At 38.6% G+C, this 21,344-nt stretch overlaps 2 protein-coding genes and 1 non-coding gene across 3 annotated transcripts; 1 reads left to right on the plus strand and 2 right to left on the minus strand.

Moving 5' to 3' along the window:
* Positions 1 to 794: 794 nt before the first annotated feature.
* LOC116252075 (ER membrane protein complex subunit 7 homolog) lies at positions 795 to 6,584 on the minus strand. The gene is made up of 7 exons (XM_031626123.2): positions 6,405 to 6,584; positions 6,178 to 6,221; positions 2,361 to 2,463; positions 1,595 to 1,658; positions 1,405 to 1,521; positions 1,207 to 1,315; positions 795 to 1,123 (listed from the first exon to the last, which is right to left on the minus strand). Exons 1-7 carry the CDS (start codon positions 6,479 to 6,481, stop codon positions 1,041 to 1,043), a joined length of 597 nt encoding a protein of 198 aa, XP_031481983.1. The 5' UTR covers positions 6,482 to 6,584; the 3' UTR covers positions 795 to 1,040.
* A 2,726-nt stretch (positions 6,585 to 9,310) lies between these two features.
* LOC116253773 (U6 spliceosomal RNA) lies at positions 9,311 to 9,411 on the minus strand. Its single transcript, XR_004172537.1, has one exon. It is a non-coding gene; the product is annotated as a U6 spliceosomal RNA (small nuclear RNA).
* A 1,636-nt stretch (positions 9,412 to 11,047) lies between these two features.
* LOC116252799 (ubiquitin C-terminal hydrolase 22-like) lies at positions 11,048 to 15,714 on the plus strand. Its single transcript, XM_031627340.2, has 3 exons — positions 11,048 to 12,370; positions 13,673 to 13,797; positions 14,591 to 15,714. The coding sequence occupies exons 1-3, from the start codon at positions 11,496 to 11,498 to the stop codon at positions 15,361 to 15,363; spliced, it is 1,773 nt and encodes a 590-aa protein (XP_031483200.1). The 5' UTR covers positions 11,048 to 11,495; the 3' UTR covers positions 15,364 to 15,714.
* Positions 15,715 to 21,344: the final 5,630 nt, after the last annotated feature.

Consider the following 21,344-nt stretch of genomic DNA (forward strand, 5'->3'; position numbering starts at 1 on the left):
ACTATCAACTTGGAGATTTTTTCACCAAACCACTTGCTTCCGCAAGATTTCAGTTTCTTCTTGGCAAACTTTCGGTGATTACACCGTAAGTTTGAGAAGGGGGGGTGTTAGAATTTATAATGTAAGTATACATACATGTTTTGATATCTACTATCATATATCTTAAACTCCTAACAGTTTGATGTATGATTTGTATTTATAAATATATGTGTGTATATTTATTTTTCTTTATTTTTCGTGCATTTTTCTGAATTTTTTTTTATTTTACAAAAGAAATAGCTGTTGGGAGTTCCCAACGGCTAGATTTCTAGCCGTTGGGAGCTCCAAGAGCTATTTCCTCTCCCTCCTTTCTTCTTTATTTTTTGTATAAATAAGGGCACTTGAAACCCTTATTATTATATGACTTTTTAACCTCTTTTTGTATACTTTTGTTAAGATTAATACATTCTTCTTCTCCTCAAGATTGAGGTTCTTTGTGTGTGCTATTTATCCAAGTTATTGGAAGCTTCAAGAGTGTTTATTTGAAGCATTTGTCTTGAAGTTTGGGCCTGACCTGATTTACACAGCCTCCGTCCTGTCCATTGCGCCAACCCCCTCAGGTATTTTTAGCTGCTCGTATCTGGTTTTAGATGCTGTAATACTTATTTTAATGTGCGGTCATCACGTGGAAGACAAAGGTTCCACGAAAATTTATGGTAGTGTAGGGACAACAATTCACCTTCCCACCCATGTAGCCCAGCATCTAAGATAGACGCAAAGCACTCAGATACTCCCTTTCACATTTTTCTCAGATAAAGTACAAGGGAACGAAATCGAATGTCATAACACATGAAAGCACGTAACTCTGCCATCTGTATGTCTGATATTTGTACCTTGACCTATAGTCATGTTCTGAAAGAGCATCTGTTCTAGATACAAAAATATTGCGCTGATCAAGAGCATTCAACAAAAGCAAAAAATTGAACTTCCTGGCTGGTTCTTCTGAAGTTTCCCAAATTTGAAGCAACCGACTGCCACTAAAAACCGCCTCCAATAGAAAGTCAGTTTCTTGGCAACAAGTTTGCGAGAGAAGGAACACCCTGGCTTCGCATTTGCTCCTGAGCTCTTTGCATTTCTTCAGGATCTGACAACAACGCAAACATCTATTAGAATAGATACCAGCGGTCAGATCATAGAGAAAATGTGTTTTTGGGACATGTGAATTACCCAAGTTCTCCATTAGTTTGGGCAATAGGAACACAGCGACCAGCATAAAACCCACCATCAGTCCCATTGGACTTTTCAAAAGAGATAAAATGGAGAAGGGTTCTCTTTTCTGCAAGACAAGATGGATGTGAAAAAATGATTTCTAGGTAAATTTTAATCATAATGCTAAGAACCTCTCTTCTTTGGGAACAAATTCACCTCATAATAATATTCCTCTCTTAAAGGTTCAAGCACCAGCTCGTTCAAACTCCTCCTGGTTTCTGTCAGAGCTGCTTGAACCTTACCAGGATTCCTAGCACTAATATCCACACGTACCTACGTAAAATACCTCTCATTAGCAATTTCCATACAGTTAAATAAATAAAACTAGGAAGAAAGAACTACTAACCGGTGAGAAGAAATACCCTAGAGCTGCAACTTCGATCAGATGCGTTCCAGCAGGCACACCATGGCTTTTCTTCAAATCAAGGAGCAACCAATTGAAGCAGAGGTAAATCATACAATCTTGACCCATTTTAAAGTTGCTAAAGAATCATATCTGTTTACATGGTCTGGACGCATCACACTATTTTCATTGTCTAAGGTGGGCACTAATTTGCTTACACAGGGATAGATGTCAACTTGGCTATGGGCCAAGACGGTAGCAAAAAGAAAAATATGAAAAGGCAGATGAAGAGGGAGTTTCATACTCAGATGGTCATTGGCTCCCATTTTGAGCATTTGACAGGTCATATATGAGACGCAATGGGGATAAATCCCTGTGGTGCAAGACCGATGACATGTTTGAAGACTTTGAACACTTCTCATAATCAGAAGATAAGAATAAGACAATTGCTGTTCCCTAGGATAGATTAATCAACAGTCTATGTTCACCATCGACTCTTAAAGAAATGACATCTAAATGTGCTGCTTTGCTGCAAACTGGTCACTTATAGTAATGAATAGAACTTGAATCACAAGTTTGCCCAAGATCAAAGAAGAAATGCGAGACTGCAGAAAATATCTCATGTAATCAATGACACATCCGGTCAGTGAATGATATACCATGTGATACAGACACGTATATCACACAAGACCTATTAGGTATACTGTCGCAAAACCATATCACATGAATTATGAGAAGACATTGTCGAACGGAGCAAAGAAAAGGATACAAAGAGAAGAAACCATCTGGTCTGACAAAAGTAACTTTCTCGCCACCATTAAGGATCACTTTGACATTTGAGATTTTTCCTAGAAGGTTAATGCTTTGTGCCCCTGCAACCACAAACAACTTCACAGTCAGTCCTTGGTCCGTCCTTAGTTTTTGTGTCCTTTAAGATGAAAACTTAGATTGCATATAAAGCAGGAGGAGGAGGCGGAGGAGGAGGAGGAAAAGACATGGTCACTTTAAATACTGTTTCCAGAATCCTCTCCATGGTCAGCAAAACAGCTCTATAGTAATATCAAAATACCGTTTTAGTATTCAGAGCAAAATATTGCTTTGTCAACCAAACAAGACACTCCTGTTCTCTAAAATAAATCAAAGCTGACATCTGATATGTGATTCTCATCTTCATGTATAAAGCATGTTAAAAGGTTAGTTATAGTTCAAGTTTATTTAGCTCAGAGAGAGCAGGAAGGAGTGCTCCATTTTATAGTTGAATTTGTGGTTAAGACATCAGCAAATCATAATCAAGATTCAATTACACAAAAACTTGATGTTCAGTAGCTAAATATAAGATTCCCATAGTGGAACTAAATATTATGTTTAATGAAATAATACTTCATGGTGGAGTTCTAACTTCTAAGATAGACATCCTCACTTTGGCCTTTGAGATTGCTGACAATTCAATGGAAAGCTGCAAGATGGTATAAGTTTGAAGCTAATGCATAGGACCATAAATTTTAATACAATCTATGGGAGAGATAATTCCCTAATATTATTTTACTGTTATTTCTTCTTTTTCCCATTTTTTTCTTCTCCTTTTTTCTTCTCATCTCCTTCCTATTCTTCCTCCCCCTCTTTTTCTCTTATTTACCGTTTTGGCCCACATAGGCACCATCTGGTCATTTTGAAGGTCCACCACTTAGCCTATCTAGCACTTCCGACTACCAAGTTTGTAAAATCATAAACTATAGGACTGAGAATAGTAAAGCAGGAAAACATAAAGAAGTTAAATCTTCAACAGGGAATTCCATTGTACAAGTCAAACACCAGATTTGGTTAAGCATGGGCCCAAAGGCATTACAATGGCATTTTGAATGTCTAAAATGCTTAGTTCAAGATTCACAAACCATCTTCTGAAAAGCTACCTCTCACCACCAAAAGAAAAAAAAAAGTTGATATAAAAAGAAGGGTTCCTTGAGAAGATTTTGCCTCTTTGAGAATTTTATGTCCCAAAACGTGGTTGACTTAGGGTGGTGTTGGATGGACATGGCTGTCACATTTTTCTTTTTTCCAAGTTCCTTTCAGAAAATGTTTTCTTTTAGAAACTAAAAAAATTTCATGTGCTAAGAAATTAAACCATGTAAAGAAGAACAAGGATAGGTGAGAGCAACTAACAGGAGGTTCTTTTTCCTCTTTAACAGCAGGCCTTTATGATGTTACGCCAAGAAACTATTTATTGAAATAAATGGAAGGCTTTCTAGCCTATTCTAATAACTGGAATGCATGTAGAAAAATCCAAAGAAGAGAACAGTAGCACACTAAGAGGAATATTAAACAAAGTTAACAATGCCATGCCCATGACCATCAAACCATATAGGAATTGACCATGATTCTCTCAAGACACCTCCACAACAACATACTCCCTCTTTGATTCTTCCTTTCTTGTATCATCCTTTACATTTCACAGATTGATTAGCTAATTTAAAAATACCATACAAACTAAGGATTAGTTAAGAACAATTAGCAGAGGAAACAATGACCTTAAGGATGTAAAGTTATCCTTCAACAAAAGAAGAAAATCTAAGAGTTCAATACAAGATCAATAAAAGTTTAACTATATAGTCTTGAAATTAACTTTATAAATGTAAGAACTATGTAGTTGAAAGCACTAGGCAGACCTAAGTGGCCAGACCCACAGAAAGGCCGACATGGTGCCTAGGCACCCCTAGCTGGTCCTATTCAACACAAAGAAGAGGAAATGAGAAACAGAAAGAAGAAGGAAAAAGAGAAACAAAGAAGACAAGAAAGAGATAAAGGGGCAAGCTGGGAAACAATGACCTTAAGGATGTAAAGTCATCCTTCAACAAAAGAAGCAAACCTGAGACTTCAATACAAGATAAAAAAAAGTTTAACTATCTAGTCTTGAAACTCAATTTATAAATGTTAAGAACTATGTAGTTGAAAGCACCAGGCAGACCTAAGTGAGCAAGCCCCATAGAAAGGCCTACGTGGTGCCTAGGCAGTCCCTAGCTGGTCCTACTCAACACAAAGAAGAGCAAAGGAGAAACAGAAAGAAGAAGGAAAAAGAGAAACAAAGAAGACAAGAAAGAGATGAAGGGCCAAGCTGAGGGTTTTTGAACTTGCCCACCTCAACAAGCATATGAAAAGTTAAATAAAACAAAAAATATATTTTTTTAGTTAAAATTAGGCATATTAGTTTCTGCTTTAGCCATTTCACTGTGTCAACTTAGGCACCTAATTGCCATTCACCTGCCCCGGAAATTGCCCGAGTGTGTTTATTTTTTTCAGGCAATAAATAAAGCTAACAAGAAGCCCCTTTAAACTAAATATGAGATTTGTTATTCCTCATTTCTCCTTTCTTAAAATCTTTAAATCTTCTCCGTATTATGGTGCACTTATCTCATGCAATACTATGTAGAATAACCTGACCACTGTATTAAATCCTGTGAATGCTAAGATGCACATGCCTTACAATCTCAAATTTGCTTTGGCACAAAAGTATTTTATCTTTTTGTGTCATTAGCAAGATATAACACATTGAGTCTCCTATTCAAGCAATAGATAGTTACTCATGTGTCCTTAGACTTTCTTAATATTGTTTGATCTGAAACCAGTAGCTAGTTGTAGCTTTACTAGAGTGTACATGGTGATACTGGTGATGGATTGCTGATTACACCATAAGTCCATAATCTTTTGCTGTCTTTCTCTTTCTGTTGTTTATGACATGAGCAAGAGATACTTTGCTTCTTTGTGCTTCAAGAGACATGGTCATATTAACCAGTATATACTTTGCTGATATGCAAATGAAATATGATCACATATACTTAAGAAAGGAAACCTAACATTTTTATATTACAACACTTATCCTCGTTTATGCTTAATCTGTTTATACATAAGGTTTCACTTCTACAATGGCACATGCATATTATGTAATTGAGACCCATATCCTTATTTTATTACTATCTTCCTTTGAATCTGCAGATTCTTGTAAATCTAGATATTATTTAACTGAACCTTGCCATATTTTGACCGTTCAGTTTTCTTTCAACTGATGTAGATAAATTAAGAAACTACGCATTCTAGTTGCCTACATAAGCCATATGTAAGGACTAAGGCGTAAGTATGATGCCACCAACTCCTAAACTGGATAAACTCCAGATACTTGAGCAAACTGCCATGCCATATGAGCCTAAACTACTCGCACCAATCTTCCATTTATGAAATCTCAATTAATCAGACAAAACCACCGTCGAACCAGAAACCATTAAGCCAAGACAATTCAACCCCAGAATATGCAATAGAAAGGAAAGACACCAAGACCAGAAACTTCACGATCCAGTCAAAACTTGGAACACCACATAGCGTTGTCGGGATTTCTGGAACTAACAACATGTCTAGAAATCTGGGGAAAGCTGGAAACTCGCAAGGCCAAACCACGGATGGAACGCCAAGTTATGCAACTTAAATGGATAGCAGATAAGCCTAGGAAGACACCCAAGGCCCAACTAAAACATCATAATTCCGAATTATAACCTCAAGTTAACTACAAAAGAATTAACCAAATCAGATCAAAACAGCACCTTGAATCTTCACTTGGCCGTTAATCGTGTAACCATCGCCATTCCTGCGAGGAAGCACAGAAAAGGAAAACAGCAACAGTTGAAACTAAGAAGCTCTAATGAATTCCATAAGTCGACAAGATCACAGAATAGAAGAACATGGAAAAAGAAGACCAAACTAGGGTTGAGGCAGGATCTACAGAAAGAAACAAAAAAAAAAAAAAAGAGGGATGGCTAGAGGAGCGAACCCCGAGGGAACCGCCAGAGAGGGAGCGACCAATTGAGCGAAGATCGCTAGCGAGACGAGGAGGACGGACGCTTCCATCTCTCGATCGGCGGCGGAGCGCCTGTTTCCGTGCGGCCGAGAGGAACGGGCTGGGGAGTCGGGTTCTGTGTTTCATCAGCAAAGGCGTCGCCTTTGATCTGGACTTCCGGCATGAAAATATCGGCACTTCTTTGAAAACAATGCCGATATTTTAAAATAGCGACATAACCGGGTGTATCCGCAGCCCCATTTATGTAAATGAGTTCTAACGAAGTGACAGAATCAACTTAAACATTGAAAAAAGAATGGTGTATTTTAGTTTGTTGCTATATCGTTATATAATTTCGGTATTTTAATATATTTGGCTGAAGAAAATCACTATACATTTGAGAACCGTTTTATATGCACAAGCAAATTTCCTCATGACATAATAATAATAATAATTAATAATAATAATAAAACTAATTTTTCTAAAGTAAAAGTGCCATAATAGCAGCAATACATGCCTACTGCCATGAATGACCTGCTTGTTGCCCGGAATTTCTCCAGCAAGTAGCTACGATCTTGGCGATTGTTATCTGGATTGAGCCCATAGACCCAGATCCAAATAACATTTTTCACACAGTAACAAGTGAATACGTTCAAGGCAGGACGTCCCTTGAACTGGATTTGGATTTGGATCGATTGCAATCACGACCAATGAGTTGTTTACTCCATGAGAAAGTATCGATCGGGCTGTAGATTAGAATCCGATATTTCATTCAAACAAAAAGATTTGATAGTGATGAGGTCTGGTCAAGTTACCGTCACAGCTTGTTTTGCCTTGAAGTGTATAGTCATTACTGCCTTGAACTTCTTTTTGATCGAACTTAGTCTTCTCCTTCAACTTGAACATTTTTGAATCCATGCATTAGGTTCAGATCAAAATTTGCACATGTTATATATTTCACTTTTTTCAGTTTTTTTAATGCCAAACGGTTTCTTTTTTCATTTTCTATATTTTATTTGTTTCAAATTTACTTATCTTTTGATGTTTGTATTATTAGTTTCTCATTTAATTTATTTTTCTTTCATTTTGTGTTTTTTAAAATTTTTAACAATTTACCATATTTTTCTTTTTTTTGTTTTTTCAAGCTTGTCGTATTATACCTGATAAAATCCCTGCCGTTTAAAACTTCGAGACGTTATTTGTGACTATAATCCTTATCCTTAAAATAATAATAAAAAAAGGTCACGTATACACTTGGGTCTGCGACAATTTCTCTTAACCCAAGTTGTGGTTATCACATATAAAACTGAGGAAAAGAATCCGTTAAACATTAACATCTTCTTATATAAGGGGGCAGTGCTCGGGGAGAGACCGTCCCTCCTGTCCTTTTTATTGCTCCTAGGTTCAGGGCTGCTTTGGCTCATGCAAAGGCTGTGATTGTACTTAGAAAAATGTCATTCAATGAGAATCTTCAATTCCTTCTAAATGTTATCCACAAAAAAAGTGTAGATAAAGGATAATGTTGGTAGAACAAAACATTAAGGGAGGCGTCAAAGTTGGACCAAATAAAGTCAATATTTTGAAAGACTTGAGCTTGATCGGGGTCACAAATGACCTCATATTTTTTCCATATATCATTTAAAAGCCAAGAATTTCCTACATCTATGGCTAGAAGTTTTTTTAAATAAAAGGGGAATTCGTTAAGATCCGAGATGATCTGAGATCATCGAGGATATCAAATCTAAAGATGTAAGTACAGACCCTACTCCCATCATACCTAAGATCTGAGGATTTAGCCGCACACTGAGGATCTCAAATTAAAAAAAAAAAAATTAGATTGGCGTTAAATCCGAGATATGAGGCTATCAAACACACAATAGTGATCATAGGAATGCACTATAATGAACATTTGACTTCCAATTGCTTACTCATGGCAACTCTCTCTCTCTCTCTCTCTCTCTCTCTCTATATATATATATATATATATATATATATAGGAATTAAACTTTGCCTAATCCAAGCTACAGCTGAATAAAACCTTGACAAATCCACCAAAGTCCAAGTTTTTGCCTCAAAATAACTAATGCATTGCTTGTATTTATTTTGGTTGATTATCTAAAACCAACCTCACTGAACTAAGGGTCAAGATCCGACATAACTGATGAATGAAATCTGTAGGTGACTCCACTGAGGTTGACATGTCCTTTTATTACTTATCTAGGAGACAATAAGACATGATCGGTGCCCACATATCCATTTAGATCAAGTTTGGCTTTTGTATCTTTATTTTGGACTGTAGATCATAACTATGTACTAGATTGAAATATTAAATCACATAAACTAGGAGGACAAAAATTAGTTGGATGCTTATTAATTAGTAACTTAATTGGCTAGGAAATTATCGTTTGTCAAGGTTTGAAGTAGATGAGAAAGCAACTAATATCCATAGATGACAATGCGGCCAATCATGTTCATGTGGAAGAAGAAAATGTTACAGGCAGAAGGCAACGTTGCCAATCATTCTCCGGATCCAAGGCAATGCTACAAACCGCCAATCATTTTAGGTGCACCAACGTCGTTCATCACTGCCGGAATAACAGACCGCATCTCCGACACCATTGCCGGCCGTCGAAGATTGCTTCAGAGGTTCAGATATATCTCCATTTCAACAACGGCATGGCAGCAGCGTCGATCATGGATGGGCCCGTGCCCCTCTGCATCTGCCACCGATGCCAACCATCGGCGGCGTTCGACAATCATCAACGCAGAATCATTTTGCTGCAGTGAAGGCAACGATGCAAATCATTTTTTCGTTCGAAGGGAATGCTACGAACCATTTTACAGGCAGAAGAGAATGCTGGAAAGACAGTTTGATCGTCTATAGATTGCTCACAAGTTGAATCGACGTGAAGGGATTTTGATTTATGCATGCGATCCTTAGGCAGGGCTATGTTAATCTTCTCTGTATCGTTCTAATTTTATCGGATGTCTTTAGCTAATCTTTTTGTATCCTTCTAATTTTATCGGATGTCTCTAAAGAAACGATCAATATTGTGAAGGGATTTGACAAAGTGGACTCAGATAACGAGAGATGCAAAACTAGATATGCCACACTAGGAAGCCATTGAATATCTTTACCCCAACGTTTCAGGTTGGATTACACCTGCATTATGTCCATTCTGACTTTTGATCCGGACCAAGATGAATTGGAGCACTGAGGAAGAACACGGTTGACTCAAGAAATTCATTCATCCATGTACAATATTATGTAGGTTAAGAACCTAGCAAGATTAAGGGTGTGTTTGAATCAATGGACTGGATGTCTAAAATCTGCTACAATCGCTCAATCAAAATTGAGCGTATGGTAATAGGAGTCTTCGTTTAGCTAGAAACCAGTTAGGTCTCAAAGGGCAAGAATTGAAAGGTCGAGACAGCTTCTCTTTCTCTCTCTTTTTGTTACTGTAACTAAGAGACTTCTTGTCCTTAAATTTTGATATACATTTCCATTTTATCGGCTTTCTCTCTCTCTCTCTGTGATAACATGTTCGAGAGACTACTGCCTTGGGGCCTAGCAGAGTCGATGAACCAAATTCAGTCCAAGCTTTCACATTTGTGTTTGTGTTGTCCTTATTCATTGTAGTTGAGGTTCAGCTAGAATTTTCCTATACTTTCTTGTAGAAAACCACTCAAGACCAAGCTGGCCTCCTGTTTGTGACATAAGCGAGCCAAACCAGAACAAGATCCCAAGCTTGTCTATATAAATGAGAAGAACAAGTTCTCACAAATCTGAAACTTAGAAATGCATTGACAAAGATTCTTTTGCCATAAACCAACTAAGGAACCCTTTTTTTTCTATCTTAAAAGAAAAAACATGACGTTTGAGCTTTTAGCGTTCATGAAAATTCTCTGTTGCTTGGTGATTAAACCATTTAGCAATGCTGTAAAACCAACCTATGAATTGGTTCCTCCATGTGTTATGAGATTTTTTCGAGAAACTATTCATATTCTTTTAGTCCACGCCAGGGAACCTATTTGTATATTTCTAATCTATGTCATATGGGTATGTTATGTGGGTGCTTTTAAATAATTATCGCATACGTGTCGCACCCTTGTATGTCCGGTTTGGTCAGCCAAAATCGAACCAAAACTGACCGGATAACTAAACTAGCTATAATACAAAAGTTTTATATGAAAATATATATAAACCGGATAACTAAACTAGCTATAATACAAAAGTTTTATATGAAAATATATATAAATCAAATTACTAAACAGTTAAATAAAAATATAAAAATGATATATATATATATATATATATATATATTTAGCACTTAAATATTGTTAAAAATTATTACATTTTCACTTGCATCCTACGTGACATAACTTTAATCTACATCCAAATCCATATTGATTATGACCCCACTTATCCTTTTAATTGATGAGCTTATTTATATATATATAAAAAATTAATTTATTGATTTCTCCATCCAAAGAAAAAAAACGTTCGACCTCTCACAAATGTTTAGTTAGCATCACGTAACTGTGATTGAATTCAAAATAGCCGAGGAATTCTCTCTCTCTCTCTCTCTCTCTCTCTCGATATATATATATATATCTCTGAAAACCCTTGCACTAAACATTAAAATGTAAACATTACAAATTCCTTTTCTCCTTACTTCCATTGAAAACCCTGTCTTATAAAAGGAAAAAAAAAAAAGGAAGGGAAAAGGTTAAAAAAAAAAGGAAGCGGCGAAGAGCGAGAGTCGAGAGTCGAGAGTCGTTGGATCCAGTAGCTGCAGAGCTCTGTGCCTCCATTTCCTCCCTTCCTCTTCCTTCTTTCTTCCATCGCGCAGCTGCCAATGTTTTTTCTTGGTCGCGCCATTCAGGAATTTGATCGAGAAACAGGGTTACGTAGAAAGGGATAAAAGAAGATAAAGAAAAAGAAGAGGAGGAGGAAGAACAAGAAGAGGGAGTTGAGGAATGGCGATCTGATGATTTCCAGAAACTTCGTAGCGGAATTTCCGGATTCTCTTGGTCCCGCCTATCCATGATCTCGCTTACGCCTAGGGTTAGGGTTTACCCCCGATGTCCGCCAGCAGAAGCAGCAGCAGCACTGCCACCACCGCCTCAAACCATCACCAAGGCGTCGCGGCGCCATGGGCTTGCCCCCATCTGTCCGACTACAGGGAGAAGCATGGCCTCAACGGATTCCGCGTACTAGCTCGATGCCTCCGGATCCGGCCGCCCGGGCGCGCATCGATCCGCCGCGACCCGAAGGAGGTCCCCCACTGTGACTCCTGCGGCGCTGACGTCGGCCGGCTCTACGCCTGCCTGATCTGCGCCACGGTATCCTGCTGGCGGCCGCCTGACTCGTGGCACGCCTGCGTCCATGCCCAGGCCCGCCCCGGCCACGAGATCGCCGTCGACGTCGACCGCGCCGAGCTGTTCTGCTGCATCTGCCGAGACCAGGTCTACGACCGTGACTTTGATACGACTGTCGTCCTCGCACAGAAGGCCGCCACAGAGTTGCCTAAGCCTCTGTCCCTTCCCTCCCCACCTCCTCCTCAGCCACCGCACCCCGCTAACGGGATCCGGCCTGAGCGGGTTACAACCCTGCGCAAGCGGCAGAAGGTGGTGGATTACCGGCCGTGGATGCCGGACTCCAGGGAGAGGGCGTTGATGGGCCGGGGATCGGTCCCTCTGAACGCTCAAGACGGCGGAGTTTGGGGACTCAGGGGGCTTAACAATCTGGGCAATACCTGCTTCATGAACTCGGTATTGCAGGCGTTGCTCCACACCCCTCCTCTTAGGAACTACTTTCTGAGCGATCGTCACAACAACCACGCCTGCCGGCGGAAGACGGTGGCAAGGCCATGCCTCGCCTGCGACTTGGACGCAATTTTTTCGGCGGTCTTCTCCGGCAACAGGGTGCCGTATAGTCCGGCGAGGTTCCTTCACAGGTGAATCATCATCTCCCAGAAGAAGGGAAAAACTTTCCCCTTCTTTTTCGCTTCCGTCAACCATGGATCATGGTGGTCGTATCCTCCGTTAAAAGGAGGGCCGTTAACAATGCTTCCACTTGCCCTGAGAAAAGGATGCGTTGGGAAACTGGGTTGCTGTTGCACTACGTATCCCACTTTTCCTTCTGGATAAAGCATGCTATTCTGGATAATACCCGTTCATGGAAAATCTGGATCTGTGTTCTATATTTGGATCTTGGTTTTTCGTGAAATGTCATTATTTTCTTAGGTAGATTTCTGAATTTGGAGTGGCGTTCACGTGACACGACGATGAAGTGAAGCCGGTTTATGTTCTCATTGTGTGATAAGTTTGTTAGTATTTCCGTGGATCTTTCTGGGTTTCTGGAATCATGAACGTGAACGGTTATAGCAAACTACTGCTCCTTGAGATTGGGTTTGTACTAGATTCCCGTACTGCCCAGTTGATGTGATGGCTGCCCTTCTCTCCCCTTCCCCTCTTAATCAAAATTACCGCCGACAATTATTGTGGTGGGGTGGCGTGCATGACTAAACAAGCCGTGATCATTGCTGCCATTTTAGGACCGGGCATCTGTGCTTGTTAGTGAATATTCGGCATCTACATTTGATGGTCATTCTTTACTGCATTACCTTTTCTGTCATTTTCTTTCTGGGGTGAATGAATATTCGCCGTTTGTGGAGCTGTGCTGGTCGTATGTCAAGAAAGCCTGTCACTGAATATCAAATGGATTCCTTTGGTTCATCTCGTTATCAGAAAGGCTTTAGTTGGTAGTTGGTTTGATATTTTTTTTAGTGTTGAAATTAGCTTGTGTATGTGGAGCGAGAGAGAGAGAGAGAGAACTTGGTTTGTCTGAAGCAGCAGTTCTCAGAGTAGCATTCACTCGAATGAACAGAGTGACTGCTTTATGGTGTATATTTCATAGATCTCAGACACGACAGGGCTGGTTTCTAGATACTGACAAGAGCATAAATTTGTTGGTCCGTCTTTTACTTCTCCTTGATGTATCTGGAAGTGAACATAATGCCGGGGGGTCAGATTATTGGCTCCGTTGTTTAGTAGGAAGCTTTACATATTTCTCTTATTGTCTACGGTCTGTCTCCCATTTGAGTTCTGAGTCACAACCTGAACATTCTTAATATGTTAATATCTATAGTTTAAGTTTTCCTATAGAGTTCTTTAATGCTTAGGTTGATCATACTAGTTTGACTTTTGAATTTGAGAACTTTGGCCAACTTCGTAAGGATTTCCTTCTTTTCCTGCAGTTGGTGGCAACATGCAGCAAACCTTGCAAGTTATGAGCAGCAAGATGCTCATGAATTTTTCATTTCAATGCTTGATGCAATCCATGAACGTGAAGAACCTCCCCAGTCCAATATTCGAAATGGAGGTAATTTTTTTGCCTTCAGATGCATTTGAGTCTTTTTTTTTTCTGCTTTCAGTAATATATGTATATATATTATATACATAGAGGAAGTGAATTCCTCTGGCCACCCTTCCATCTGGTTAATACCTCCGGCTACTTGTGTTAGAGTTGGATTCCTCCAGATGGCCAAAGGAATCTACGTCATGTGTGTGTGTGTATCGTTGTGAGTAGGTAAAAAGGACAAAGGTACTAGGAGAGGCACGAACATATATAAACAAAGAAAGGCAGGCATGTGGGAATGCTAACAGTCAAGTACATGCAGGCGAAATTTTGGAAAGTGAAACGCATGGAAATTTTCATATCCACTTTGAAGCTTGAATGTGTGAAGATGGATTTTTCTGACAACTTCTATTCATTTTTGGTAGATATATGTGTTAGTTTTCCTTTTGTGGTGGTTCATTACTTCATGCTACTCAAAATTTGTATCTCTATCAGTTCTAGTTTTATCAAACTTCATTCACACCCTCTTTTATTCATATATGCGTGCACATGCACCAGATGCCGTGTACATCCTTTGTAGTTTGAAGTTTGTACCATAACATTGAATGAATTCTTATGTTAGAAACAAAGAGGAATTCCATAGCTGATTTAATAAGGACGACATACATTTTGTCCTTTCTGCGTTAAGTATTTGTAGCCAATACATCTGGAAATAACGGAACCTGTCAAGAAACAGTTATATTGGACAACTTTAAGGTGCTCAGAGTTTGTCTTCCAAATAATATAGTTTAATCGTTAAATGTAACTGGCGTTGCAGGCCATGGAGATTGTGGTTGTATTGCACATAAGGTTTTCTCAGGGATTTTGAGATCTGATGTGACGTGTACCGTCTGTGGTTTCACATCTACCACATATGATCCCTGTGTTGATATCTCATTGGATCTAGAGCCAAGCCATGGATCTGGAAAAATTACCAACTCAAAGTCCTATAATGGCAATTTTGAGAATGACTCCGTAATATCAAGTCAAAGCTTGGGAATTTGTACCCTCAGAGGATGCTTAGATCGCTTCACGAGGCCTGAAAAGTTGGGATCTGACCAGAAGTTCTACTGTCAACATTGTAAAGTCAGACAAGAGTCACTCAAGCAGATGTCTATACGAAAGCTCCCTTTGGTTTCATGTTTCCACATCAAAAGATTTGAACATTCATCTACCAGAAATATGTCAAGGAAGGTGGATAGGTATTTGCAATTCCCTTTTTCATTGGACATGTCACCATACCTATCCTCCTCTATCATCAGGAGCAGATTTGGCAACAGAATTTTCTCTTTTGATGGTGATGAGGTAGAATACCCTTCAGGATTGTCCCCCCAGTTCGAATTGTTCGCAGTGGTCACTCATGCTGGTAAACTTGACGCTGGCCATTACGTTACTTATTTGAGGCTCAGTGACCAGTGGTATAAATGTGATGATGCATGGATCTCTCAAGTTAGTGATGGAGTTGTGAGAGCCGCACAAGGATACATGATGTTCTATGTACAGCAGAAGTTATTCTATAAAGCAAGTGACAACCTGGCTGCTCCTCATTAGCTGATGTGCAGAGTGATAAATAAGATACTGAAGCAGGACCACTTTGTTTTTCATTGCTTCAGGTGCAGAAACGTCTGTACCAGCCCAGCTAAAGGTTAAATCAGCTTCTTGTTGATCAATTGCAAGAATGATTTTTATGATTTTGATATGACTGCTGAGAAGCAGTACTTGAATGAACAGCTCTGTCAATTTTGTGAGTCTCTCGTGAGAATAATTAAATTCTCGGGGAGAGGTAACAGGAGCCTAAATTTTTGAGGCACTCCTTACGTCTGCAGTTACAAATTTTTCATCCATAAAGGTATGGCTTTTTATTAAAAGGTATAAGAGTACATCTTTTCTTTACCAATTTCAGGAAGATGGCTTCTTCATAGTTCTTTAAAGCTGCATGTTTACATTTTGCAGCCACAGAAAAGTTTAGCCAACCGAGTTGTTTGATCTAATAAATAATAGTACTACTTCAGTCTCCAAGACGATAACTTCTTTCTCCATGCTTAACTTTAGGAGAACTGTTTCTTTACTTTATGAGATCTTTTTATGATGGGTGTCCGATCATTTACATCCTACCACTTGCTAATCAAGCAGTGATTTCTTATTAATGAGGTTTTGGGGCAGCCTGAGTTCTAGGTAACGATGTCTACTGTTTCACCATTCCTTTGGCACATAGCTGGCAAGCAAATTTCAAAAACTAGGAGTAGGACATGGCGGGACACTGCTAGATGTAGAATTTTCAGGCTTATCATTTAATAAAAAATAAACTGGACCCTAGCGTGATGTATTTCATTTAGTCTTTTAAAATGAAATGCTTTTTTTAGACCATTCAGATTGATTTTGCACCTAAACTGACGTGTGGATCATGCCCACAGGCTTCTGAACATGATGGCCTTAATCAGTTATTTGTACTTATTTGGGCTGCGAGACAGAAACAATAGGGTCATGCGCTGCCAGCATAGGTACCCATTTCCTACAGCCGAACGCCTCATTGTGTAACCAAAAAAGTGTGTTTTTTAAGCATTTGGAAATGTGTTTTACATGAAATGGTCCTATATCAACCAGGACTAGAAGACAATGACCTCTTATTCTCTTCTAAGATGATGGAGAAGTGCTGTCTGTTTGTATTGGGTTGTAACGATTGCCTCACCTGCCATGCACCACAAATCTTGGGAAAACACTTTAAAATGGTGGACCTTAGTGTGGATTTGCTATGTTAGGTATGGTATTGACCATGCAGGACGCTATTGGAGGGTACATGGTGCGAGTTTTCTCGTCTACGTTGTGAGAGACCAGCATTTTGTCATTTTTCTGTGACATAGCTTGTAAAGTAAATTTAAATGGACAGGGTGTTTGCTTGATTCTGGACTTATCAGGTGGGAGTTAATAAGAATGGTTCAACTATGGCTTTGGCATTTAATAAGCTCCATGTTTCAAGACTGTGAATGACTTACTGGAGCCTGAAGTCCACTGTACAAGGGTAACTTGTGTCTGAACCTTTATCATGTACTGGTCGCCGTAGGTACTCAAACAAGTACATTTCTGATGTAATTGCTGTAACGTTAAGACTTCATGGCGTGCAGTATCAAGGAGAAAATATGTTAAAAAGACATATTTGATGATTTTTTTCCTTTTTCTCAATCCATTTGTCGCACCATAAAATGTTTTGTTTCTCCCCGCTGGATCTATGGCACTAAACCACTTCATGTGGGAGTGCAAGTGTTTGTGGCAATTTCTGTTCTTTGATGGATAAATAAGAGTGCAACATTATTTTGTACAACCTTATATTGTATATGAGATATCAGTAATTATTCTGTCCTTTCACTGGGAGATTTATATGTCCAAGTGAGGGCGATCCATTCCTCGGTAGCCATGAATTGACTGCTTTTTGATGAACAGATTCTAACATGGTACTGCTCTTTCGCACCATCTCTTTAAGCGATCTGTTATTTACCTCGTTCCCTGAGGATCGTCAATTTCATTCCATCAGTTCATAATTCTCCAGTTTGTAGGAATACACTTCTGCAAGCCTCCAATTTTGATTATGCTTTCTGTTTTCTTAGAGGACCATTCTGAGTCTCGGTGAATTTCTTCGGAATGATTTTAGGCCTTTATATGAAGCTATTTTTATAAATTTGATTAGATTGCAGCTGCTTAACCCCTACCATAGTGCTCAGAGCAATTACCAAAGTGAAAAGTGTCGGGAGAACGTCTTTTCTTCCTTTTCCTTATTGTGTTTTTGTTTTTAATGGTAGCCTCTATCTTCGGGTAACTAGTAGGCCTGAAATGGTGCAACAATCTTTAGAGGTGAAACCCAAACTTGAAATCCAAATGTATTTTCTGCAAAATTCTGGACTAGGCTATCTGGAGTTCATGGCTTAACCCTTTTTACTGTCGACATTATGTTTTAGGTCCTCATTCTGTAAATATATTTCTGTGGACACTCGTCTTCAAGGCTACCAGGAGTTTGTCATATATAGTTCGACTTCCTCAGTGGAGGCACCTCCTGCTGATTGGTGCTCTTCTAGTCTTCCGTTTATCTCTTTTTCATGGTTCTTGGCAAATACAGAATGACAGAAGGTGCTTTACTTTTAGAAAAATAGCAAAAGTTGTTCTAACATTCAAGAACCACCATTTTGGTCGCCTGATCGTGTTTGTACTGTTCCTTGAAGAGTTTTCTTTCTGTGAATTATTCAAAAGTTAGATGCAGCGCTTATCTGTGTTCCGTTTTGCTATTTCTTTGATGCGGTATTTAAAGTTCTATATTAAAAAGCATTGGCTGGTTTGACCGTCTGGTGGGCAGTACCGTGGACATGTGAATCTAACTTTCTTCTAACTTGTAATAACTCTCTGGGTAGACGTGAAGCTTTTTCAGCCTGGCCTTCTATGAGGCATCTTCTCACATCTTAAACCAGAAGAAGTTAAATGGCGATTTGATGAGAGGTGGAAACCACTCTCCCCATCCCCCTCACCCTCAGAGTTCAGGGCTACTTAAAATTCTGGGTGAACATGACACTTGTCAACTAGACTGTAGCGCATTCTATGAGTAACACCCGTAGGAATTGAACCGATGACCAAACAAATAAACTGAATGGACGAGTAATGCTAAAGTTGTCACTGAAGAAAATTGAAGGGATAAAAACCACTGCCGCTACTTGACTGATTTGCAGAATCTATGCTATTTTCAGTGAGATGTCTGGGCTTAACAGGCGAAGGTGCACTGAGAAAATAATTGAAACGGTCTGGAAAGATTCCTGAGAATCCAAATCCATCTCTAAGTCTCTAGGGGATCGTGCCTGGGCAGACTTGGATGAATTTGAGTTCTGATTTGTGAAATAGAAACAGAATTTGAACTTTCACATAATCGAACTCATACCTATCAGTCAGATATCTGTTGGTATTCAATACGAAAATTGAGCTTTGATTTCAGATGTCCTTTCATTTCCCAACCCTTCCACATCTCCCAGCGTGGTTGCATCGTATTTCATTACAGATATCCAATAATCTGCAAAACATTTGCATCTCTAATCTGAGTCTTCTCATGTATTTGCATTGTTTTGAATCACGAGTTACTTTACTTGTCAATGGAATTGGTGTTAAATATTATGTAGATCGAACCTATACATTTTAGTTCCAATTCTTGGCAACTCAACTGCCTCCAAATACCAATATTTAACGTTGGTTGCTGACCTTCTCATATAGAAAGAAGCACCACTGAGTCAGTGACCATATGGGGTGTTTGATAGCATAAAATGTTTCACAGGCCCACAAAAATCCGTGGGCAATTGCCCTCACAGACACAAAAAGTGTTCATTTTTCACATTGATATTTATTGGCAGTTTTTCTCATTTACCTACTGTTGCCCCTTCAAAAATTAAAATGATATAACTATTACTTTTTAGACAATTTTCTGGCTCTTCCCCTGCTTACATGGGATTGAAAACAATCAACTGAAAGGGTACAGTTCAATAATTTAAATCCTACTTTCGATCATGCACAAATACAAAAAGAAACCATGGTGACAGCACTCTCTTCAAACTGAGATGAAAAATATGAAAGGAAATGATAGGATTTCCTAACTGCAGGGTGACAACATTATTCTAAGTTTGATCTTCATAACAGGTTAAGTATAAATCTATCAGGCAATTGGAATCGAGTGAAAGCTTATCAGAAGTATTATATGAAAGTGATGACAGTGAACTTCAAACGTGAGTATTTTGCGTTGGTTAGCCAAACTAAACCATATAATGTATAAATAAAGTCTGCATGCTTGACTTGGCAAAAACATCGATTCTTCGATTGCTGAAATCTTAATAGCATTTCAAAAGTTGACAGAAACAGAGCGTAAAGCAACTGCTAAATCATTTGAAATGTAATATCCATGTAACCTTTCCATTTTATACTTGGAAAATTGACAATGATGAACTTACCAGAATTTGACTTTAAAAAAGAATAATTTTTTACACACAGAAAGGAATCCCACTAACTGAGTGGGAGGACAAAGTTCCCTTTCCTTCTCCTCGCCTCAGGGTCTAGAGCAACTTCGGGACTTAGGTAGTCATACGATGTCGATACATTCTTTAACTCGAATGTCGCACATGTTACTATTTGTGGTCTAAAGGAGCAGCACCATGGGAATTAAACTGAGGACATATTGCCAGCATGCCACTCAGCGTAACCAGCTATGCTATGTCCTTAGGTGCTGCAGTTTAAGTTTAAGTGATTGGTTTGGAAAGCTGATATTTAGAAGACTATTTTATGTACTTTCAGCACGAGCGGACCAACATCACCTTCTCTACATTTATTATAAGTAGTAATGAAATGGATCATGGTTTTGAAATTTTGATTCTTTCTTAAACTCTATGAAGTCCAATTGAATCATTTTCAAGTTCCAATCCCGGCCGTTTAGGTCCATATTTACAGGCTACGTAAATTTGCCTGTTTTCACATTTAAAAGGAATACAAAAACATCTCCAATTGGACTATGTTGGTTTAGACGCATATCCAACAAAAAGTGACCAGTCAATGCCTCAATGCCGTCATATTTCCCGTAAAACCCATTAATATTCAGGTTAATAAGTTAAAATCTCTTCAGAAGTGGAGGTAGACGAGATCTAAATCTAGATATTGAAAATTGAACTCAATCTGAGGCAACTCCAACCAAATTTTGGTTGCATTCCGTTGTCACATTGGATGTCTAAATCCAAATGCTTAGGGGTGGTTTGACAGCAAGAACACTCATAACATATCTTAAAAAAAAAAATTGAGACATATTCATGAAATATTACTTATAGGTTTCCATGAATCTATCTCAAGATTCTCCATTCTTTGCAGATTCATGGGCACTTTCATGACATCTCTCTGATGCCAAAAGTTGCTCTCATAAACTGAGAAAAGGCAAAATGCTCTTTTTTTTCATAAGATCATGCATGAACCATGTTTATTAATGGATCAAAATTTAGAAAAAGAAACATATTTAAAAAAAAAAACAAAATGTTTGATGTACAAATTACAGAATGTTTGATTTCTTCTAGTCTATTTTGAACACAACAGTAAAATCATGAATATCTTAAGTGTACCTTTTTAAGTCTGGCTGAAAATCTTTAATTTAGTAAACCATAGATTTTGATGTGAATTTTTTGTCATCCATACAAAAGTATGTGATATTAGGTTTATAAATTCGACGTCAAAAGTAATCGAAGACATCCTTAAAACGCCAATATCTTAAATCACCTCAGAACTTGATATTCGATGGGTCCAAGTGTGGCAAAAGAACATAGAACCACTATATTGTTATCAATATCCCTTCATATCGGATCGTATCGGCCAATCCCTTGCCCATGCAATACAAGGCCGATACACCTTTCAGATCAATTTATAACATGTAAATTAGTTTGAAATTATAAAATAGAAAAATAATAGAATACATGTTCATATCTAAATAAGTATCAGTCGGTACACCGTATCGATGAACAAACCCGATCCGAAGCCGT

The sequence above is a fragment of the Nymphaea colorata genome, chromosome 4 (assembly GCF_008831285.2).
Source record: "Nymphaea colorata isolate Beijing-Zhang1983 chromosome 4, ASM883128v2, whole genome shotgun sequence".
NCBI classification, from domain to species: domain Eukaryota; kingdom Viridiplantae; phylum Streptophyta; class Magnoliopsida; order Nymphaeales; family Nymphaeaceae; genus Nymphaea; species Nymphaea colorata.

What these genes read in the sequence shown, in the direction of transcription:
- LOC116252075 (XM_031626123.2), bottom strand. Translation starts at nt 6,481, where the DNA reads ATGGAAGCGTCCGTCCTCCTCGTCTCGCTAGCGATCTTCGCTCAATTG. An exon ending in GAGAGGAATATTATTATGAG is followed by an intron (nt 1,316 to 1,404) that starts GTGAATTTGTTC and finishes CTTGTCTTGCAG; the next exon opens with AAAAGAGAACCCTTCTCCAT. An exon ending in CAAACTAATGGAGAACTTGG is followed by an intron (nt 1,124 to 1,206) that starts GTAATTCACATG and finishes CGTTGTTGTCAG; the next exon opens with ATCCTGAAGAAATGCAAAGA.
- LOC116252799 (XM_031627340.2), top strand. Translation starts at nt 11,496, where the DNA reads ATGTCCGCCAGCAGAAGCAGCAGCAGCACTGCCACCACCGCCTCAAAC. An exon ending in CCGGCGAGGTTCCTTCACAG is followed by an intron (nt 12,371 to 13,672) that starts GTGAATCATCAT and finishes CTTTTCCTGCAG; the next exon opens with TTGGTGGCAACATGCAGCAA. An exon ending in GTCCAATATTCGAAATGGAG is followed by an intron (nt 13,798 to 14,590) that starts GTAATTTTTTTG and finishes CTGGCGTTGCAG; the next exon opens with GCCATGGAGATTGTGGTTGT.